At 42.2% G+C, this 24,175-nt stretch overlaps 1 protein-coding gene across 1 annotated transcript; it reads left to right on the top strand.

Moving 5' to 3' along the window:
- Positions 1-14,864: 14,864 nt before the first annotated feature.
- Positions 14,865-21,601, top strand: BMP10 (bone morphogenetic protein 10). Its single transcript, XM_055539130.1, has 2 exons — positions 14,865-15,198; positions 20,661-21,601. Exons 1-2 carry the CDS (start codon positions 14,865-14,867, stop codon positions 21,599-21,601), a joined length of 1,275 nt encoding a protein of 424 aa, XP_055395105.1.
- Positions 21,602-24,175: the final 2,574 nt, after the last annotated feature.

The raw sequence follows: 24,175 nt of genomic DNA, 5'->3' as shown, positions 1-24,175 counted from the left end.
CTACATTCATAACAGTTATTAGAACTAAGCCTTATGCTAAACACTGTTGTTCATGCATTACAGATGGCAAAGGTAAAGCTTTGAGGGCTTAAGAAACCTGCCTATTCAGGGCAAAGATCAAGTGTTTCTGAGGACCAGGTCACGCTCTGAGAATCAGGAAGTTCTAGGCTAGACTATGTTTGATTCTGGGCGATACATTTTAAATTGCATTTTCAAGTCACAAAGATAAAAATAAAATATTCAAAATTAAAAAAATTATTCCTAAGAATAAAAAGAATAGAAATTTACCTGCAAATTCAATGCATAGCTGAAGTGGGAACATCACTAAAAGACTGGGGTAAGGCAATTTAAAGATGCTATAAAGGGGAATCCCACAGGTTGCCTGGTTGGTGAGAGCCCTGTGGATGAAGCCCGTGTAGAAGTTTTCTTCCATAGAGCATGGGAACAAGCGTGCCACGTGTGTGTAGAGCAAGACAGTGTGTGTGGGCTTGGCTGAGAGTGATAGGAAGAGTCAACAGAGGATCATGGGAAGGAAGGGATGGAAAAAGTCTGGGGATACTGGTTTACAAGAAAACCAAAGATGCTGTTAAAATGTTTTAGCTACTTACTGGAGACGTTTGTTCATTTAATAAAACACTTGAATGAGTGACACTGGAGCCTGGCCTTTTCCTTAGCGACAATTCAGCAATGAAAGAACTTCTTTCAATGGAGAAATTAACTTCTTGTTGGCTCTGTACCAAGTAAAGAATAGAAAATAGCAAAGAAAATAAAGCAGGAGCCAATCTTTATCTTCTCCCTGGAAAGCCCCCTGTTTCCCCAAGACCCTCTCCCTCTGGTCCTTGGCAGCCTCCTTCACAGCTGTCCTCCTCTTCTCGCTGTTGAACTCACTGGCGCTTTCCATGGAGAACCTTGTCTTGCTGTTAATGTGATTACTTTTGGTGCTACAGACCATTTATCTACTTCCTTCACCAGTATACTCTGCTTATGTACTGTTTCAGGGCAGCTCACAGTATCTGCCATCAGCTCTGTAGTTCTGCAGGATAAGTAACTTTACGCCTGAAGTTTACAGTATTCCTTCAGTATGACTGAAACTCAAATTAGACTTGACTTTAGTAAAAATGAAAATAGTTCTGATTCTACTTTATAGATTGAGATTCTATAGGGTTTGCTTAACATCTGTTGTATTTAACTGAGTTTTATGGGCAGAGATGATATATTTTACTAACTTTAATGAATGTTGGGGTCTATATATACATGTTTGCATGTGTGTTGAATTGTATCACTCATTCAGTTAAAATTCTGGTGACTATAACATCATGCATTTGTTCAGTTGCTCAGTCACATCCAATTCTTTGTGACCCCATGGACTGCAGTATGCCAGGCTTCCCTGTCCTTCCCCATCTCCTGGAGTTTGCCCAAACTCAAGTCTATTGAGTTGGTGACGCCATCCAACCATCTCATCTTCTGTCATTCCCTTCTCTTCCTGCCTTCAATCTTTCCCAGCATCAGGGTCGTTTCCAATGAGTCACCTCTTTACATGAGGTGGCCAAAGTATTGGAGCTTCAGTGCATATGATATGTTATTGCTATAAAAGCTCTACACCTAATTTCTCTCTTGAACTGTGGTTTCTGCATGTCTAAATACCTCCTTGGCATGTTGGCTTTGCTGCTCCATGTTCTGTCTAACATGCTAGGCTAAAATTCCCCCTGCAAACCACCTCTTAGATCACCGGTTTTCCAATGTTTATCTTTTGAACGAAAAGCATGTGAGGAGTCATCTTTTTTTTTATATTCTGAACGGTCTTCTCATTTTCCCCTCAGCAGGTTGGGTTCTAGAGTCAGACTTCCAGGATTGAAATCCCAGTTTTATTACTTAGTCCCTGTCTTGTGATAGGCTTTACTATTTCATTTCTTTGAGCCTTGGTTTCCTGGAGTCCAAAATAGTGCCTATCACATGGAATTGTGAGAATTAAAATAGATCACTCATGTTAATAAATTAGTGCATTTTCAGCACATAATAGGAGCTTCCCCTGTGGCTCAGCAGTAAAGAATCCACCTGCAATCCAGGAACTGCAGGAGATGCAGGTTTGATTCCTGAATTGGGAAGATTCCCTGGAGGAGGGCATGGCAATCCACTCTAGTATTCTTTCTTGGAGACTCCCATGGACAGAGGAACCTGGCAGGCTACAGTCCAGAGGGTTGCAAAAAGTCGAACACAACTGGAGCGACTTAGCAAACAGGCAGGCAGCACGTAATGAACTCAGTATTTGCTGCTCTTATTGTCATCGTCCTCGTCATGATCACTACCTCTTCCCTATCCTTGCACTAATTTGACTCAAACAGATGATTTTGCCTCTTACTTCTTAGAGGAAATTGAGGATGTCAGGTATGAAGTTCCTCAACTTCTACCACCACCAATGTGGTTGGATCTCCACCAGTATTCTCCTCTCTTCCTTCACTGTAGACAAAGATGATCCCCTTTCTATGGTTTATCCTCCTCCCAGTTGTGTATTCTTTGCCACCCTGCTCAGCCCATCAAACCAGCCTTTCTTGGGGATGGAGAGCAGTGTTAGAGTGAATGACTGGGCTTGGGACTGAACCAAGCTGGCGTCAATCTCGGACCTTCCTCTTCCGGGTTTTCCGACTAGCCTCTTCATCTGAAAAATGGACACGATGGCTTAAATGACTCTAGGTCATAAAGTCTGGGGGAAAATTGGGTAAGATAATAACCATAAGCATGGAGCTCAGTGCCTGGCACAAAATCGGATCTGAATAAATGGCAGCCTTTTATTCTCATTGCTATGTCTGTGAGCTCTGCCAGCCTCGTGCCACTGTGCATTACACAGTGTAGGTGCTTGATAAACATTTGTTCTAGAGGTGGTGGTGAATGACGAATTATTAGCCATGATAAGTTGACTCTGGCTGGGACTCAAGATTCCTGACTCCTCAGAGAGCTGTGTGATATCACAAGTTCAAGGGACCAACATTCATGTAGCGGGGGGATGTTCCAGGCAAAATCATTGTATTTCTATGAGGATTTTGCCCCAAACCTAATGCAGTCTCCTGATGAACTGGACCGGACCAGGGAGAGGAACATTTTCTGGCTGTATGCAGGTTCAAAGATTAGAGCTCAAGGGCAGCAGCAATCTCTTTTCCCCTGAGGACCACACATCAATCCATTTGAGAAGAAAAGCAACCCTGTAGAAACACAGGCTTCCCTGGTGGTTCAGAAGGTTAAAAATCTGCCTTCAATGCAGGAGATCCAGGTTTGATCCTTGGGTCAGGAAGATCCCCTGGAGAAGGAAATGGCAACCCACTCCAGTATTCTTGCCTGGAGAATTCTATGGACAGAGGAGCCTGGCAGGCTACAGTCCATGGGGTGGCAAAGAGTAAGACATGACTGAGCAACTAATATTATAATAGAAACACAGTAAGAAAAAAAAAGGGGGGTCCAGAGACTTTGATCCTGAAGGTCTATCAAGGAGAGTGGTGGCTTGGGCTTTCTTAACTGGAAGATACCCAGACCTTTTTTGTTTCATCTGCCATGTGGAGGAAGGGTTCTCATGTGTCAAGATCTGGCTAGTATTCCCAAAGACTTAGTCTGTAAAAAAATAGTCAAAAAAGAATCTCAATATTTTCAAAGGAGACCTCAAGGAGAGAGAGTAGGTGGGTATGGCATGGGGTAGAAGATAGACGGCAAGAGAGGTAAGTGTCTTTAAGGATCTGATGCACTAGCAGTTTTAGGGAAGATGGGGACATTTAGGAAAATTAGTTAAAGTAATTAAAAGTAGATTCCCTTGAATATCTTTAGCCTAGTTCTCTCTACAGTCCTATAGAAAACCCAAAGCAGATAAATATGTGATGATGTCACATCAAAAGTATGTTCCTTTGTTTATTGATTTATTGAGCATGTACTACGTGCCAAGCTTCATACTGGGTTCCAGGGATAAATAAATGGAAAACAGCCTCTGCATTCAACTTGTCTGAGAAGACAGGCATTCTAACATTATCTCAGGAAAGATGACACAACTCACGAGTATGCTAATCATGTAACAGAGAAGGGCCATTCTTGTGCCTGGGATAACAGCTGGGGGATGCATATTTTGGAATTCTTTTTATCACAGATTTGGTCATTTAGCTTTATAACAGAACTCACATGGATATTTCATGTTAGCTAAGCCAATGGATTACTATGTAGTGAGAGTGGCAGAATCAGGTGACCATAGCAATCTCCTTAAACCAAGTCTTACATGCTATTCTTTGGCACTCCAAACTCCACTTAACTGTTTGATTGGCTGTTTAAAGAATTCAGTTTTCAATCCTAACTGCACAAATTCTCCAGAGGTAATTAACCAGTGATTTCTAACAAAACCTTGGTAGATAATTCACTAATAATAATTTTGGATGGTATGTGAAAGACCAAACAAATAGCTTTGGTCCCTTGGACTTCTACATCAGAACGAGCTTAATTGAAGGTGCTTATCTAAAATTCACTTCGTCATCTTCCAGTCATGTATTCACATCACTTTGTAAGGATTGCTTAAACTAAATTACTGTCTTATGACATCATATGATTGGATTGGAGCTTGACTCTATAATCTGACATTTTACCGTGGAAAGAAAGGCAGAAAGAGATTTTCATAGGGAGGTAACTAAGCCTTTTAAGGGAAAATGATCATCCCTTTCTGTTTAGGAACCGAAAGTTTGACTCTAAATGTATCTGCTTTTGCAACATTTCCTAAAGATTATTCATGGTTTCGAGCTTCTTTTTCTCTTTGTTCTATGCATGACATTTAATGAAGATGGATCACATGCAGACCCTAATTTCACAAAGAACTGTGTGATGCTCAGCAGCAGTTCTGTCACAAGACACTTAGGCTATCGCTCTGATACGGAAGACCTTCTCCAAGAAGCCCTTCTGGCATGCAACCTTCTGAACTTGTCAAGTGAAAGTAGTCAGAAAAGTGGCTAGCCACCGATAAGGCAGGTCTCAACTGTTACTCTCTCCTTCCTTCTCCCTTCCTGCAGTGTCTGAGGCCAGCTGGGCTGACCTCCTTTGTTCCTTCCAACTTGGAGATGCAGTGAGTCTCAGTCATAGGGTTTGCCTCAGTGAGTCACGACACTGGGGAGTAAGGAGTTTCTTCGGGAACATTCTGGTAGTTACACAGTCTCAGACTGCGACAGTGGCATTCATATTGCGATTTGGCTGAGACGAAGCTTATAAAACTACATGCCTTCTTCCTCCCCCAGGGAGTCATCATCTAGTAGCAGTCACCTTCCAAGTTCAAAACTATCGTGAGTGCTTTGCCTTGACCTTGCAGCTGTCTGCAGAAGGTCCTGGTGGTGATCACTCAAAGAAGGAATGTGTGTTACTCCTTTAAAATGTAGGTACACTGAGTTCTGCAGGTAAGGTGACCATATTTTCTTAATGAAAAAAAGAAAGGAGACTCATATTTTGCCTTGATAGAACATTTGAAATTGGAACCATCCTAGGAAATCTAAAAATATTAGAGGTTTCATGCAGTCTTTAGGGAAACCACAGAGGAGTCAGAGTACAGACTAGTCCACCACTCTGTGCTTGAATTAACCCTGGGTCTCCTGCATTGCAGGCGGATTCTTTACCAGCTGAGCTACCAGGGAAACCTGAATAATCACACCAGTCAAGGTTTTATACGAGCATACCTTGGAGATACTACAGATTTGGCTCTGCAGATCACCACAACAAAGCAAATATCACAGTAAGGTGAGTCACACACGTATATTGTTGGCCTCTCAAGGCATATAAAATTATGCTTATACTTAGTTATTAAGTGTGCAACAGTATTATGTCTGAAACAGCAGTGTACAAATCTTAATTTAAGGTTGCTTTATTTCTAAAAATATGCTAACCGTCATCTGAGCTTTCAGCAAATCATAATCTTTTTGCAATAGTAACATCACCATAACAAATATAATAACTGAAAAAACTTGAAATATTGTGAGAATTACCAAAATATGACACAGAGACACAAAGTGACCAAATGTTACTGGGAAAATGATGCTGATAGACTTGCTCCATGCAGGGTTGCTACAAACCTGTAAAAAATGTAGTATTTGTGAAGTGCAAGAAAGGAAGTGAAGTGTAACTCACTCAGTCATGTCTGACTCTTTGCAACCCCTTGTACTATACAGTCCATGGAATTTTCCAAGCCTGAATACTGGAGTGGGTAGCCGTTCCCTTCTCCAGGGGATCTTCCCAATCCAGGGATCGAACTCATGTCTCCCACATTGCAGGCGGATTCTTTACCAGCTGAGCCACTAGGGAAGTCCTGAATAAAGAAAAACATAGTAAAAAGAGGTATGCCCTATTTACCTTCTCAGAGTCTAACTGTGTGGACTACCAGCTTTCAGACAACTCAGAGGGAGCAATACTAAGAGGGTGAGGTTGAATACAAATTTCCCCAATGCACGAAATTGGCACAAGTTGTTTTGACCTTTCAAACCTCAGTTTCATCTCTAAAATGGGGAGGCAAATGACACCATTCAGAGAGGGGCTCAGATGTAAGTGCAAAATGGCTGATATCGAGAGAGACTCAGGGCCCTGGGGTTATTTGTCTCCTCTATCCACATGTTTGCAGAGCCTAGAAGACACGCACGTCTTGGCTCCTCATGAAGCTGGAATTCAAATAACTTGAAATCTACTAATTTTCTTCACTGAAATAAATAATTGCACTTATTTGAGTAGCTTTTTTTTTTTTTTTTCCTTCTGAGCTGCTTTCCAGATCTGAGTGTCTTGTGAGGCGTGAAAGGCAGCTTATCTTGCTGAGAGTGTGGAATAAAACCTTAGCAGCTTCTGGTGTTAAAGGGCTTGACTTATCTCAGGGCGGTGGCAGAGCACCCTGGCTGGCTTTGCTGCTTTGTCTTCACACTCTGGATGGTTGCTTAGCGCAGCTGTCAAACACCTCGAGTGATCCTAAGAGCACGTTGACGGACAGTCTATGCCACTCCCACAATATCCTAGGTCAGTGGGCATTTTCCTTTTTAGCACTGACTCCTTAAGACGCACATGCCAAAAAATATTTTGCTAGCTTTAAAGAACTACGAAAACGTGAATTAAGATGCAAATAATGTAATCTTCTGTGACAAGGAAAGCTTGTCTCATTCTATGAATAACTGTTCCTGAAAGCAGTGTAACAAAATCAATTTATCATGTAATTGGGGAACTCTGTTCCAAGGAACTCTTGGTGACATTTTTTCTAAAGCTAATAATGATAATACTATTTTGCTACTTTGGAATTTGATAGATAGCATCAATTTATATGCTTTTTTTTTTAAAAAGCAAAGGGTGATAGGACAATGATTTATCTCCTTTTTATCTTCTGCCGTTGGAGATAGCATATGAAACACTAGCTCTTGGGGTGAAAGGAGCTTTTCTCCCAGGATTTTTTTTTTTCTCCCAGGAGTCTCTATGTCACCAAGGCAAAGGTTCAAAATTACTCTTTCATATTAAGCTCTTACTTTATCTCAATTTGATTTTTGCAGAAAAAGTGAAGTAGACAGTATTCGACAAGGGTATCTAAGCTATTCTTAACTCTTTGCTCCTGCATTCAAGTTTTAGGATCATCTTTTCAAGTTCAATTAAAAGTCTTGTTAGGATTGTGAGTGGGATATTATTGAATCTATATATTAACTGGGAATTATTGACAGCCTTGTTATATTCTCTTCCTATTCATGGACTTAGAATGGTGCTGCCAGGACTTCCTTGGTGGTCCACTGGTTAAGACTCTCCACTCCCAATGCAGGGGGAATGGGTTTGATCACTGGTTGGGAAACAAAGATCCCACATGTCACACAGCATGGCAATAATAAAAAATAATGCTGCTGTATTTATATCAGTCTCCTTTCCTGCCCTTCAATAAGTTTTGTCTTTTTTGTTGTTGTTGTTCCCGGAAACCATGCTTTACATGGTTTGAATCATTTATTATAGAGTTTTGGGAACCGACACAATACCTTAAAACAGTGCTTGCTTTCCCACATAAACTATGCCTTTTGTCCAAGAGATTGCCTCCTGCTCTGTCGTGGATCCTGGGAATAAACGGGGCCAGCAACAGATGAGACAGCCTCATTCAGCCCCCAGAACAAGTGTTGGCAAGGATGTGGAATAACAGGTACTCCTGTTGGGATGAACAGAATTGGGAAAAACAACTTCAATTTGGCAATAAGATTACTCATAATACACTGTAAATAATGAGGAAAAAAGGAATAACCCAAGTGTCAATCAACAGCATAATCAAAAAGCACATCTTTATATATTTGTAAATCTGATAACTATGTAGTTATGAAAATCAATGGATTACAGGTTAAAATGTGCAAAAAAGTAGGCCATACAAAAGACATACAGCATGATTCCATTTATATATAAGTTAAAACATGCAAAGCCAGGCTATATGTTTTTTTGGAATTGGTTCATTTGTAGTAAAATCACAAAAGTGTAACAGGTTGATTAATTAAACATTTTAGTCTGATAGACTATTGGAATTTCTCTGTTGGAGAGGAGATGAATTGGAAAGGGTTACACTGGAGATTTTAAAGGTACTGGCCTTTTTCACTTTTTAATTTTCAAGTGGTAGGTATGTGAGTGTGTCTGTTCTATTATTGTCTTCAAACTTTTGACATATTTCATATAAACACTTTGTATATATAGTACAATGCATAATAAAATTTTAGAATGATAAACCAATTCTTTGCAAAGTTTTAGTTGAATGGTATGTAATACCATTATATACCATTCTAGAACATAAGCCAACCTAGATATATATACTGTGTCTCAAGAAAACACATGCACATTTTAATAATGGTTTAAATAATATTAAAATTATTACATATTATATTACTTATAATAATTTTACTAATTGTTATTTATTTTTAATGGCATTTATGTTTTTATGAAAGTACTGTAAGTAGTCTCAGGAAGAAGAGATTTGAGGGTTTGGTATCATTTTTCCTTGAGTGGCTGTGACTATTTATTAGCCACTGTGGGGAAAGTAAAGCTCTAGGCACTTGTGATATAGCATGGAACATAACTAGGATTCCTGCCATTCTGGAACACATATGCTAGCTAGGGGGTGAGAAGCAGATGGCAAAGAGAGAAAGACTGACAGACAGACTGAAAACAATGAGTATACTATATAAGTAAATTGTATTATATCTTATGTTGAGAGGTGATAAGTGACCACTGGAGAAGGGTTGGTAGGTTCCGGATTGCTGAATGAGCTGCCATTTTGAACAGTGGTCAGGGTAGGCTTCATGGAGGAGGTTGCTTCTTAGCAGAGACTTGAATGGGGTGAGAAAGGGACCATGTGGATTACTGCGGAAAGCTTGTTTCAGGTGGAGGGAACAAAGGCCCTAAAATGGGAACGGGCATGGGGTGTTTAGGAATAGCAAGAAGACCATTGGCCCTGGAGTGGGGTTAGCAAGTAACAGTGATGTCAGAGCAGCAGTGGAGGGTCATGAGGACTTTTGTGAGACTTTGTCTTTTTGTCTGAGTGAGGAAAGGAGTGATGGTACAATATCATATCAGGATCTGGTTATCATAGTGAGAACAGATGGTTAGGAGTTGAGGGCAGAAGCAGCTGGTAGCCTGCTACCATAATCCAGACAAGAGGCAGTGTGGCACAGATGGTCTTCAAGTATTCCTGAGACTAGTGGTATTCTATGAAGAAAAAAATGTGATTTAAGTACTCTGCATTTTTCTTGGACCTACATTCCAGGTAAGCAAATATATGAACAATTGCTCTCAGTCTTGGAATATGTTGGCAGTTGTATTTGAAATCTAAATATCCAATGTCTTTACACTTTAATAAAATTGTAAGTTTTCCTTTGCTACTTTAAAAATCCTCTTGCAAGGTTATGGAAATTCTACCCAATAGAATTATGCAATTATTATAATGAATGGTTATAAACACTATATGCCAATGTGAAAAACACTTAAGATGAAGCAGTCAGTGAAAAATAAAAACAAGAGTAAAGTTGTGTATTTGCACAGTATGACTATTAAAAAAAAAAATCTATGACTTTCTAATTGGTCCAGCCCATTTCCTTTTGGGCTTATCATACAGCTCCCCCTTGCTTGGGTTCCTATAGCCATCTTGACCTTCTCATCGATGCTTAAGCCTCCCAAGCATCCTGTTTCTTCAGAGCCTTTGCATGAGCTGTTCCCTCTGCATGCAGTCCCCTTGTGTGTGCTCCATGGGCTCCCTGGACCCACCCGACTGACTCCCTCACCTCCACCAGTAAGGCCTTAACAGAGAAACAGCAGTCCCCTTCCCCCTTGGCTCTTCTTCATATCATTTTGCTTCCATTTGGTTTTGCCATTGTACTTATCACCACCCAACAGGTACTTTGCTTGATTTGTGTATTTGTCTCTCTCCCTCCAACTGAAAAGTAAGCTCCACAAGGTCAGGGGTTTGGCGTGTTTCCTTCAGGTTTTGTTTTTGAACCATACCTGGCACATAGTAGGTACATGCAAGAAATTGTTGAATGGAAGACTATTACAAAGGCTTGAATTTTTTTAAATTGCTAACAATTATTGACGATGATTCACATTCTAGGCCTCATTGGAGAGTGAAGGGATCAGGTGGAAGGTTATTGAAGGACGGGCCTTAGACCCTACTTCGGAAATACCCTACATCGAAAAGTTGAGTTGAGGCACTGGCTCCTGTGTGTTAGGGCATGAGAAGCACTTGGCACACTGCTAACCTTGGGTCAGCAGCCACCTAACTGTTGAGGGGTCAGTAGAGGTAAGGGTAAACATCTCCTACTGAGAAGGTGGACTATGGCCTATGGAGTTAGTGAGAAATACCACTGCCAAGGCAACTTCTAATCCTAGAAGGAAGTTCTGGGCAGACAATATCAAAAGAAAAAAACCCACCCTGGGAACAGCGGCACCCAATCCCCCCTCAGTGGATTCCTACATCTGGTACAGTGGGCACCATCTGGGAGGGAGAAAAAAAGGCAGCCGGAGAGCAGATTTAGTGGTAGCTTGGAAGTGAACAAGCTGTTCATTTCTACCCAATTCTATTGGGTAGAATTTCCATAACCTTGCAAGAGGATTTTTAAAGTAGCAAAGGAAAACTTGCAATTTTATTAAAGAGCAAGCTGTCATCCTCATGTTGACCTTGCAAGTTTTAACAGCATGAAATTTTCAGAGCTCTGGCTGAGGAATTTCCAGCAGAACTTAGATTCACCTGTTATACATGGTATAGCAGTACTATGTCGTGCTAAAATCTATCATCGTATTCCCATACCACTTGGTAGATAGGGGCTGTCCAAGTTCCGTCCTCAGCATTACAGCCCAATCTCCCCAGGATTCAGAGCTTAAGAGGTGAAGCTTGGGCCCCTGGGATCCTGCTAGTATCTCTTTTAATTGGCTGGGACCTATTATATATGTATCTTCCTAAGCAATTTTATTATATACCTGCAAAGTAATAGAAGAGACCATGTCTACAAATGTGAAATAAGTCAGAAAGAAAAAACAAATATTATGTATTAACACATATAAGGAATCTAGAAAAATGGTACAGATAGACCTATTTGCAAAGCAGAAATAGAGACACAGACATAGAGAACAAATATATGGACACTAAGTGGGGAAAGAGGTGGGGCGGGATGAATTGGGGTATTGGGGCTAACACATATACACTATTATGTATAAAATAGCTACCTGATGAGAACCTACTGCATGGCATGGCAAGCTCTACTCAGTGCTCTATGGTGACCTGAGAAGGGAAGGAAATCCATAAAAGAGGGGATATGTGTATATGTATGGCTGAATCATTTTGCTGTGCAGCAAAAAGTAACACAGAATTGTAAAGCAACTACACTGCAATAAAAATTTTAAAAAAAGGAATGTGGAGATGTTTGGACTTTTCAGAGTCATTAGAGAGTCACCAGGAAAAGCCCGAGAAAACTGTGGTAATAAAGAGACTCTGTAGCTAAAATGTAAGATGCCTAGAAGAGGGAGGAAGTTGTGTATGCTTCTTTCATGCCTGAAGTCCGAGCTTCTGCCTTATTTACCCAGCACAGGTGAGAAGCCTAAGGACCATGCATTCCAAGAAGTCATAGGCATTGAGACGTGGTTGTAGACACTTTCCTATTCTATCTTTGTGTGCGTTAGTTTCTCAGTAATGTCTGACTCTTTTGTGATCCCATGGACTGTAGCCCATCAGGCTCCTCTGTCCACGGGGATTCTCCAAGCAAGAAAACTGGAGCCATTCCCTTCTCTAGGGGATCTTCCCGACCCAGGGATCAAACCCAGGTCTCCTGCCTCACAAGCAGATCCTTTACCATCAGAGCCACCAGGCAAAGGCTCACTTCTATCTTTAAATCAACCCCAAAGTTAGACATTTGTGATGGGGAAATGGGTCCAAATATTTAACCCCACTGATACTCTAACACAGAGTACAGGGAAGCCAGTGAAATCTCAGCTGCACACCTTAGCCCTGAGAATGTTCAGAACCAGAATTCTGCAAGGCAGGATGCCTCTTTCTCCTCCTGACACTTGAAACCAGCGCACCCGGGTTATAAGTACCACCACTTACTCGGCTGTCCTGTGGCAGTTAGACGCACATGCCTGCCATTCAGAGTTTTGGAGTGTGCGCTGACATTTGTGTGTGTGTGTGAAGATAAACGGGCGCTGGTTTCAATGCAAAGTGTCATATAGGGGCCCTGCTGGTATGCTGTCAGGAGCCTGACAGTAAAGCCCAAGGGATGGAGTATGGCCCTTGGACTCACTCACTTGTGGACCTGTTCAGGTTGCAATCTATTTTCAGTCTACGATTGTCTTTTTAACGGAGGGGCAGAATCTTTTATTGAAATAGAGCATTGAATCAAATCCACAACTATTAACCGCTACTGCTATTGCTAAGTCGCTTCAGTCGTGTCCGACTCTGTGCGACCCCATAGACGGCAGCCCACCAGGCTCCCCTGTCCCTGGGATTCTCCAGGCAAGAACACTGGAATGGGTTGCCATTTCCTCCTCCAACGCATGAAAGGGAAAAGTGACAGTGAAGTTGCTCAGTCGTGTCCGACTCTTTGCGACCCCATGGACTGCAGCCCACCAGGCTCCTCCATCCATGGGATTCTCCAGGCAAGAGCACTGGAGTGGGGTGCCATTGCCTTCTCTCACTATTAAAGAGATGACCAATTTTGTGGAGGGATTTTTTTATCCCCTCAAAATACAAATCTTTTCTCTGATTGTTATAAAAATTTTGTTATAAATAATAAAATTGTGTTCTAAACAATAAAAAATTGTTATAAAAATTTGCATTTTTAAGAGGGGGAAGAATTAGAAGATGACAGTAAACCATAGCGAACCTAGAGGAAAAAAGGAGAGATGCTGTAGTCATCTTATTGGGGGAAATGTAGGAAACTGTAACTCAGAAACTAAGACTATTTGAGGGCATCAAATACATAGATGCAGACCCCTGAACGAAGGCGTGCCCTGAACAGGTCAGAGAGACACCAACCCCAATACCTCAGCAGAAAAAGCAACCCTGGCGGGTTGTCTGCAGAACTACCCTGATGGCTGCATGCTGCTCCCGCCACTAATTAGGGTTGAAAACTGGGATGACTTTGACTTGTCTTTCCCTACAGCAGACACACAGTCAATTCCACCACTGTTTTTCAGACCACGGCATTTGGCACTTTTCACCTTTGTTTGCAAGCTTTTACTTGAACCGTTTGATGGTCATTTGATTTAACCATAAAGGTGAATTGGGCAGAGATTGTGGTCTTCTTAGTAACTCATCACACAGGTGAAGGACCTGAGCACCACACCCAGCTGCAAACTGTCACCTGCCTTCTCCTGACTGTGGACTCCCTGGGGACAGGCTGGCCTGGCCTGGTTAAACTGCCTCTGCCCAGACTAGGGGAAACCTGGTTAAATGGTCTGATTATTTTCTTGCTTCATAAGAGTCAGACTGCCTGGATTCAAATCCTGGCTCTATCACTTTGTAGCTCTGTGAGTTCTGGCAACTTATCGAACCTTAGTGACCCATATAGGCCATGGGGATAATAGTAGGGTTATTATAGGAAGCACATTCGGTGATATATGCAAAGCACTTAGTACAATGCCTCTTCGTAGGAAAGCACCTAATAAATTTTAGTTGCTGTCATAATGAAGCACTTGCCCTATTTTCCCAAAGCCATTTTAGCCAGATCAAATCTGTACGAAAAAGGCTATTGCCCGTGAAGTTTATACTTTCCCGTTTCTAATAATGTCAGCTTCCAACGATTTATGTAAGATCATTCATATGTATTAACTCAACTTGGAAATGTTGGCTATTTTGTCTTTCTTCAGAAAAGCTTATGTGAGGATAAAATCCCATCACTTGCATTAATACGTATCACCATTGATGTGTATCCTGTAGATTCCTAATGTCTATTTTATGCATGTGTGAAACCAAACCATGTAAAAGCAGAATTTAGGCGTTCCTGCCAAAAGGAAGTGAATTAAAAGGAGAAGCAGAGCCTTTGCGAGGAGAAAATTGTCCTATCTCTCAGCCAGTGTCAGAATGTGGAAATGTTTACAAAATGCTCATTAAAAGAAAAGAGGATTGCAAGATAGAAACAAAATCTGGTGCGCAGTTTACACTAGGGAGATAAGAAAGGCTAGGCCCCTATGGGGGATTTGTTATCCAATTACTGCAACCTGATTTTTTGGTTGGGGGGGAGAGGAAGAGTGGTAAGGGGGAGGGGGAGAGAGGGGAAGTTTCCAAACTTGTCTCCAGTGACACGAGACATTTATGCTCCGCGAGATAAAACTGCCACTTAGAGCCCCAGGAGCGCTAAACCTTCCTGGGTTGGCCTGGGGGCTGGAGCAGAGTCATGGGTTCCGTGGTCCTGCAGCTGTGCACTCTCTCCTGCCTGCTGGTTCACTCCGTTTCTGGCAACCCTATCATGAGTCTGGAGCAGTCACCCCTGGAAGAAGACATGCCCCTCTTCGACGATGTCTTCTCAGAGCAAGATGGTGTAGACTTCAACACACTGCTACAGAGCATGAAGAATGAGTTTCTCAAGACATTGAACCTGTCTGACATCCCCATGCAGGACTCGGCCAAGGTTGACCCACCAGAGTACATGCTGGAGCTCTACAACAAATTCGCGACAGATCGCACCTCCATGCCATCGGCCAACATCATCAGGAGTTTCAAGAATGAAGGTAAGTGGAGATTTTACTGATTAAATTTGGCTTCGAGTCTTCAGAAGTGGTTGGGTAAATTTACAATGCGTGGAAATAATACAGCTAAGAATGAAGACATCTATATAGGGGTATGTGTACACAGATATTCCAAAGCAATGCACATTTTGGTCTATACTATTTTTATGGTCATTTTCCAGATAGTACTAAAAGGTATTAAAGAATAGCTTTTTAATCCAGTGCCATAAAATGTCTACCATTTCACTATCATAATTGGCTCTTTGAAAAATTTCAATTTTGACAGCAGGTAAAAAAAATATTAATGTTGGTCTACCACTACACCTTTGTCATTTTCCAGATAGGCCTCAGTCCCATTTGGCTTTTAATTGACTCCAGGTTTGTGAACTTCTACTTCAAATGAAAAGGTTGAAAAAAAGACAAAATACAGAGTTGTGATTTGTGTTTCACTCAAACTTTGACTGAGTTTTCATTTTGTGACTTGATGTAAAAAATATTCAAACAGGATGGAAATTTACATTTTAGAGATTCTTCCTAAATTTTTGTTTTGTTTGATGTAACATGTAGATCCTTGAGGGCTCAGTGGTAAAGAATCTGCCTGTAATGTAGGCGATGTGGGTTCAGTCCCTGGGTGGGAAAGATGCCCTGGAGGAGGGCACAGGAACCCACTCCAGTATTCTTATCTGGAGAATCTCATGGACAGAGAAGCCTGGCGGGCTGCAGTCCCTAGTGTTGCAAAGAGTCCGACACGACTGAAGCGACTGAGCATGCATGTGTGTATATCCTCGAAGCACTGGTTATAGTTTCCAGGAAGTGTGCATGCCCAATTAATGATTCAGCTTATTCTGTGTCTTTATGAAGAACAATGCACAAACTTTAAATATCATGGGAAAAGTGTGTTTTCTCCCTCTAGATCTTTATTCAGTACTAAATCTAATGACCTAGAAAGTTAATCCTTTGTTTAATATGGTGCAAGTAATCAAAAAAAAAATTTTTTTTTTCTAGAATCTATGCTAAAAGCTGTGGGTCCAAAAAACCTAATTCTCTCATATTTACCAATTATTCTTTTATAGTCATTAACCAGGTACAAAAGACGGTTTAGGTAGATGTTGGCCAAATGTTCTTGAAAGTGAACAGGTAGTAGCAAAACAGGTAGTAGCTCAGAATTTGGATTTTTGAGACAGAGTTGACTTAATAGATGTGGATATTTAGTTTAATTTTTCTGAATCCCAATTTTTCCTCATCTGTAAATTGAGAATAATATACCTACATAGCGGGCTTCCCAAATGGGGCTGCTGCTGCTGCTGCTGCTGCTAAGTCGCTTCAGTCGTGTCCGACTCTGTGCGACCCCATACATGGCAGCCACCAGGCACTAGTGGTAAAGAACCCACCTGCCAATGCAGGAGACTTAAGAGACATGGGTTCAATCCCTGTGTCAGGAAGATCTCCTAGAGGAGGGCATGGCAATCCACTCCAGTATTCTTGCCTGGAGAACCCCATGGACAGAGGAGCTGGTGAGCTACAATCCACAGGGTTGCAAAGAGTCCGACACAACTGAAGTGACTTAGCAGACACGCATACATACATATAACACATTGAGCAATTTCACAAAGAGGTCATGAGTAAGAAAGTACACAATTGCTATGAAGTTCTGAATGTCAGTTATTGCTAATGAATTCCTCAAATTCTAGGCATTGGAGGAAGTATTGAATAGGTATTGCTCAGTCCTGGAGAAACTATTTGGTTTAAAATGTAGGTGACTGCCAGTTTCAAATATTTAGTAACATTGGAAATGAGACTTCATAACATTTAGTAACATAATGACAATGACAAGTTGACACTACAGATTCATTTTGGGTCAGTCTGGATTGAAAATAAACAACCTCCTTCTCTATGAAAACTTCCTAATGTTTCTGATTACTAATCCCTGGGCAGCTGGCTCAGAATGTGGGTGGAAAAGTGTTCGCATCCCTGGGGAAAAAGTTTTTTCAGTTCTTACTTCTGTGGAGGATTTGGATGATCTAGGTCAGGAAGTGAAGTTTTCAGAGCTTCTTATTACTGAAGATCAGCGAGGGTGGGAGCAAACCTCTCCGTGAACGCCCCTGCTGCCCGCACCTCTGTCAGTCCTCGGGTGAAAATGCACAGCCCGAGGTCATGAACCCCGCACTGCGCTCACCCTGTTGGCTGTTATTATCTTTCTTTGATTTTCTGCGTTTGCTCAGTGCAACTTCCTAGGAGGCAAAGACCAACAGAACAAAATAAAATTTCCTCTACATCTAACCAATCAGGGAAAAACAAGAGCCCCTTCCAAGGTGGAAAAACACAACTTTATTTCCTACCACTGCTTTGACCTCATCTTGGAGAAGTCAGTTCTCTGCATTGAGGCTTGATTTCTTCCAGAATCAGATGAACAGAAGAGCAATACAAGCATTATAGAATCATTGCAAGAGCTAGATAAAACAGTTTGCAAAACACCTGGCACAGGAAATTTGCTCAACAAACCCTAGTTCCCTTGCCTGAAATATAACACCGTTTTTATCACTATACTTGCACAAGCACAGTGAATGTATTTTTTTATACCAGCTCTATTGATGCATAATTGACATACAATAAACTTCATATATCTAAAGTGTATAATTTAACAGGTTTTGACTTATGGAAACATCCATCGGGACCATCACCACCATCCAGATAGTGTGACCATATGCATCATCAGTGAAAGTTCCTTTGTGCTTCTCTGTAAACACTTCCTCCCACAACAGTGAGCTTTTATTATGTCCATTTTTTAAATGGATGGAACACTAGTCTATTTCCCTATTTTGGGTTTTCTCATGTTTCCTGTCCAAGGGGAGTGAAGCTTCCTCCATTCCTATGGTGGGGTGGGGGGAGGCGTACAACTACCAAATTGCTTGATATATTAAGGACACTTACCGTGCCCGTAATCAGTTTGGTTTGATGCCCAGAATCATCAACTCATCAATATTTTTTTAAGTGCTATCTCCATCACAGTAGATTAGGGGCATAGAAGGGAATTTAAATTGTGGTATCTGACAGTAGGATGTCAATCTATTAATAGTCGGGAGGATCTACTTATAAAGACAACTGAGAAACAAGGACTCGAATGGCAAGGTCAAAGGAGAGATAGACAGAGTAAGTACTCAAGTTACTCAGAAGGGAGTGGGCTTCCAGATAGGGAGGTGAGGAGAGGAGGGTCCTGCAGGGAGGGGTCACAGCTAGATAGGTGGAAAAGAGAGAGTAGACCTTTTCAAGGGTCAGAAGAACATATCTGAAGGTGCAATAGACACTAAAGCAAAGAAGTGTTTGGGCAAGTAGTGAAGATATCAGTCTACTTTAAATAAGAGACTTTGTTTAAAAGATTTGTTTAATCTTTCAATGAATATTAATTGATAAATTGCAATATTCCATGCTGCTGGCGAAGAATGGGAGCTATGACCGGGTCAACAGATTAAGACCTAATTACAGTCTAGTTTAGAGAGCCATGCTAGAAAGTCTACATTCATTCCATTCACTTGTAGTTCTCACTGGTGGTGTATGAGAAGATTTGGGGTGGTACCCAGAGGAAGCTGTAAATCATGTGAAATCATTATTTATTTTTGTTAATGTGGATTGGAAAAAAAATCCACGTAACTATCATCTCAAACCTCTCATTTCAAGAATAGAGCTGCTTAGGACAAGTCTAAAAGTTAGTATGAAAACAATAAAATCAAATTAAATATTAAAAAATACAATCTGGCATAGGGACCTAACCGAAACATTGAACTGGATATACAAATGGGAAAAGGTTGCCAAAGATGATGGAGATCCCCTCAGATGGTGATTCTGAACATTTTTGGCATCGTGGAACACTTTGATTGAAGACAGATGCCTTTAGGGATTCATCACAGACAGGTGTTACCTGGGGCAAACTACTTCCCCGGTGGCTCAGATGGTAAAGAGTCTGCCTGCAATGTGGGAGACTGGGGTTCGATTCCTGAATCGGGAAGATCCCCTGGAAAAGGAAATGGTAGCCCACTCCAGTATTTTTGCCTGGAAAATCCCATGGACAAAGGAGCTTGGGGGGCTATAATCCATGGGGTTGCAAAGAGTTGGACATGACTGAGCAACTAACACACAAGTGTACAAGATTTGGACACCTATAAAATTCGCATATAGGGAGTCAACATGATAATATCTGGAGGTGTGCTTCTAAGACTAAGGGACCTTTAAAGTTTTATTTCATAAACATTCTGAATGTTTCCTATGTGCACAAAATCAAGGGCAAAATTAAGGCAACCAGTTCACCCTCAAGGTTCATTTTCCCCCATCCCTCCTTACAAAGGACCACACACTCCAGATTCAACTTCGGTGACTCCCTTAGTGTTATGGCTATCTTGTTGAACTTGTTAGGCTTTGGTGTCTAGAGCAGGGGTCAGCAATTTTTTTTCCTGTAAAGGGCCAGATAAGTAAATATTTTAAGTTTTGTGGGCCATATGATCTCTGTTGAGACTATTTAACTCTGCCATTGTAGTGAAACAGTAGCCACAAACATAATGTAGAAATGAATAGTATAGTATAGTGAAAGCCGCTCAGTTATGTCAGACTCTTTGCAACCCCATGGATATAGTCCATGGAATTCTCCAGGCCAGAATACTGGAGTGGGTAGCCTTTTCCTTCTCCAGGGAATCTGGAATCTTCCCAATCCAGGGATCGAACTCAGGTCTCCTGCATTGCAGGTGGATTCTTTATCAACTATCAATCAGGGTGAACTTTATTTCCAAAAACAGGTGGGGCAGGACTCCCCTTGTGGTCCAGTGGTTAAGAATCCACCCTCCAATGCAGGAGGTGGGGGTTCAGTCCCTGGTCAGGGAACTAAGATCCCATATGCCTGCAGCCAAGTTTAAAAAACAAACAGATGACAGGGCCAATTTGGTCATGAGCTAGGTTTACAAACCCCTGGTCCAAATGGATGTTTTTCTGGAAGGCCCTGACTATGTGAAGGACTCCATCCATAAGTACAAATATGAAAAGCCATGACAACCTCATCTCTGAAAAGCTTCAAGCAAAGAACAACCACATACAGCTCATTTGATAACTCCTCATTGGTTAGAAAAGTTTTGCCTGCACAATCTCCAAGGACCCTCCCAGTTTTGTGATTCTGTGACTCATAAGCTATGGGGGCCCTCCCAGTTTTGTAATTCTGTGACTCATAAGCTATGGGAACCAGGCTGGGTGTATCTTCTTTCATTCATTAGGGGGCCAGTTTCCATTTTAGTCTTGGCAGCTTAAGGTGGTCTAGCAGTCAATACTTTCTCTTAGAGAATGCCAACACTGTGTTTGTTTTCACTGATTTTCCTTCATTCTCTCTGTGGAGAGAATGGACAGGCACTCTTATTGCATAAATAAGCATCTGTTTTTCTCTGCTACGTGCTGCAAATCTGATTTATTTTTTGTTTTTTTTTTTCCAGATCTGTTTTCCCAACCAGCCAGTTTTAACGGACTCCGAAAATACCCTCTCCTCTTCAATGTATCCATCCCTCACCATGAAGACATCATCATGGCTGAACTCAGGTTGTACACCCTGGTGCAAAGAGACCGCCTTATATATGAAGGAGTGGACCGAAAAATCACCATTTTTGAAGTACTTGAGAGCAAAGAGGACCATGAAGGGGAAAGAAACATGCTGGTCTTGGTGTCAGGGGAGATCTACGGAACCAACAGTGAGTGGGAGACTTTTGATGTCACGGATGCCATCAGGCATTGGCAAAAGTCAGGCTCATCCACCCACCAGCTGGAGGTCCACATTGAGAGCAAACACGAAATGGAGGACACACTTGGCAGGGGACAGCTGGAAATAGACACTAGTGCCCGGAATAAGCACGATCCTTTGCTTGTCGTGTTTTCTGATGACCAAAGCAGTGAGAAGGAGCGGAAAGAGGAACTGGATGAAATGATCGCCCATGAGCAATTCCCAGAGATGGACAACCTGGATTTGGACGGTTATTCCAACGGACCTGGGGAAGAGGCTTTGCTGCAGATGAGATCGAATATCATCTATGACTCCACTGCCCGCATCAGAAGGAATGCAAAAGGAAACTACTGCAAGAGGACCCCGCTCTACATCGACTTCAAGGAGATTGGCTGGGACTCCTGGATCATCGCTCCACCTGGATATGAAGCCTATGAATGTCGTGGTGTTTGCAACTACCCCCTGGCAGAGCATCTCACCCCCACAAAGCATGCGATTATCCAGGCCTTGGTCCACCTCAAGAATTCCCAGAAGGCTTCCAAAGCCTGCTGTGTGCCCACCAAGCTTGAGCCCATCTCCATCCTCTATTTAGATAAGGGCGTCGTCACCTACAAGTTTAAATACGAGGGCATGGCTGTCTCTGAATGTGGCTGTAGATAGGAGAGGAATCCTGTGGCTTATTTAATAACTGTAAATGTGTATATTTTGTGTTCCTATTTAATGAGATTATTTAATAAGGGTGTACAGATCATAGAGGCTTGCTGCCTTAGGGAATTTGACAGGTGGGTTTGTTGTAGGAAATCCATGTTTTACTCTACAGTCGAGTCCCTTCCAATCTATTTTTCTTTGGACTTACCATGTCCTGGCAATGCCATCTCTAACAGCAAGGGGCAAGCCCACACTACTTGCCTTCTATGTCAATTCGAAAGGAACACCGCTAAGCAGAAATACAGTGTCAAGAGAGGTAGATATTTGTGTATGTATATGTGTACATAGATAAGCTTATCAACCCTTTTGGATCTATAGGAGCAGATTCTACTCACATGCACCATCAAATGTGTATATCTTAAAAGCCAGTGGGAAGGTCTCAGTCACCTCTTCTCTGAGTAGGATTTACATCAAGATAAATTGCACCAGGAATTTAACCATCCTAGAGCTATTACATCTCTTCAGTACTCTTGGAACTCTAGATGCAGCTTTGGTGAGTTGAATTTCTGTCATTACTCAGAGCAGCAAGGCCTGGCAAAGAGGCTGTACATTTGAGGGGAGGGCTTGTTTGATACAGAAACCAAAGGCCTTCAAAGGGCAGTGGCCTTAAGGGACAATAGCAAGGAAGGAGCCCGTGGGAGACTAGTGTGCTTTCGAAGGTGATGCCTTGTCAAGAAAGGAAAGCAGGGGACTTCGTCTGTTCCTGAGGTGATAGAAGATTCAAGGCCTTGTGTGTTGGCCTTTATGGCTACAGAGGGTGTGGGAGGTGGGAGAGGCTCCTAGGGGAGGAGGGGCAAAGAATAGAGATGTCCCAGGACTGTTTGTAACAGTATGCTGCTGCTAAGTCACTTCAGTCGTGTCCGACTCTGTGCGACCTCATAGACGGCAGCCCACCAGGCTCCCCCGTCCCTGGGATTCTCCAGGCAAGAACACTGGAGTGGGTTGCCATTTCCTTCTCCAATGCAGGAAAGTGAAAAGTGAAAGTGAAGTCGCTCAGTCGTGTCCAACCCTTAGCGACCCCATGGATTGCAGCCTACCAGGCTCCTCTGTCCATGGGATTTTCCAGGCAGGAATAATAAGCAGGTCTAATTGGATAGTTAAATATTTTGGACAAAATAAAATCATCAAAGACCAAGAGAAGGAAATATCAGAAGGGATCTGTTTGTGGGACTCTTCACTTTTACTCTTTTCATCACATTTTCCTCTTTGCCTCTGAACTTCTGCTCTTGCTTTTTCCCACCTTCTCACTTCCGTCTCTCTTTCTGCCCAGCACCTTGAGTCCTTCTTCCATTCCTGTGTTCCCGTCTTCACTGGCCTTCATTGCCCCTGCTGTGAGCTGAAAGAGGACGCCTAAAAAGCATTTGCTGTTAGGATAGGAGTTAGTGCCTTATGCCGAGATTTCCCCCTGATATTTTAGTTGAATTGCTAATATATAAGATTTTTGTTCATGAAGAATACTCAAGTGTAAGAAAAAGAGAACCAGAGTCAAAATGAATACACTTAAACAAATGAGGTAGTAAACAGATACACAACCAAATGACTCGAAAGCCAAGCTGGAATTTAGAAATCAGCTATGGCAGAAACCCGGGGCCTTCCCTTCCTTCTCCCGCTGCAGTCTTTCCATTTTGCCAGGATGAAGGGGCTGGGAAGTTGTTTCTGATGGGAATTGTCTGGGAGGTCTGCCCAGTAGTTGGCCAGTTGGAAGGATATTTGGGACTCTGACTTTGGTCCCAGCCCCTCGTGCAGGACCACAGGTGCTGTGCAGGCAGAACCATGACAGAATCGTTCCGACACCTCCAGGCAGACGACAGGGATGGTCCAAGCTAGAACTGGAAATGTGGTTACCCCACCTTCACCCAACTGAATACTTCTTTAAGAAGTTTTGCACTTTTTTTTTTTTTAAACCTTGGGAAGCCATCAGCCTTCCTTTGACAAAACCCTGGGTTCATAAAACTCATCTTGCACTAGAAAATGGAGGCAAGGGAAGCTATTTTGAAGGACATTTTGCCGAATTTGGATCTCAGCTCTGCACATCCATTGTCTGCTGGTGTCCAGAGGGTGAGTCCTGGAGAATTCATTGGCCCTGGAAAAATGGAGTTTTGGCCATCAGTGGGTATACGGTGACTGACAATTTGAGACAGCTAGGCAACTCAGAATTATTCAATGATGGAATGCCTTCTACCTAAAATGGTGTGCGTGTGTGTGTGTGTGTGTGTGTGTGTGTGTGTATGTGTGTATGTGTGTAACTGGCTTTATATAGCCAAGCTTAGTACCCTTTGTCGGAGAAGGCAATGGCACCACACTCCAGTACTCTTGCCTGGAAAATCCCATGGATGGAGGAGCCTGGTGGCTGCAGTCCATGGGGTCACTGAGGGTTGGACACGACTGAGCGACTTCACTTTCACTTTTCCCTTTCATGCATTGGAGAAGGAAATGGCAACCCACTCCAGTGTTCTTGCCTGGAGAATCCCAGGGACGGGGGAGCCTGGTGGGCTGCCGTCTATGGGGTCGCACAGAGTCAGACAC

The sequence above is a fragment of the Bubalus kerabau genome, chromosome 11 (genome assembly GCF_029407905.1).
Source record: "Bubalus kerabau isolate K-KA32 ecotype Philippines breed swamp buffalo chromosome 11, PCC_UOA_SB_1v2, whole genome shotgun sequence".
Taxonomy (NCBI): Eukaryota; Metazoa; Chordata; class Mammalia; order Artiodactyla; family Bovidae; genus Bubalus; species Bubalus kerabau.
This window is presented reverse-complemented; position numbering and strand designations above follow the sequence as displayed.

Bases quoted from the DNA above. Each gene is read 5' to 3' on its own strand.
- BMP10 (XM_055539130.1), top strand. From the start codon at position 14,865: ATGGGTTCCGTGGTCCTGCAGCTGTGCACTCTCTCCTGCCTGCTGGTT. The intron at 15,199-20,660 runs GTAAGTGGAGAT...TTTTTTTTCCAG, and splicing joins CAGGAGTTTCAAGAATGAAG to ATCTGTTTTCCCAACCAGCC.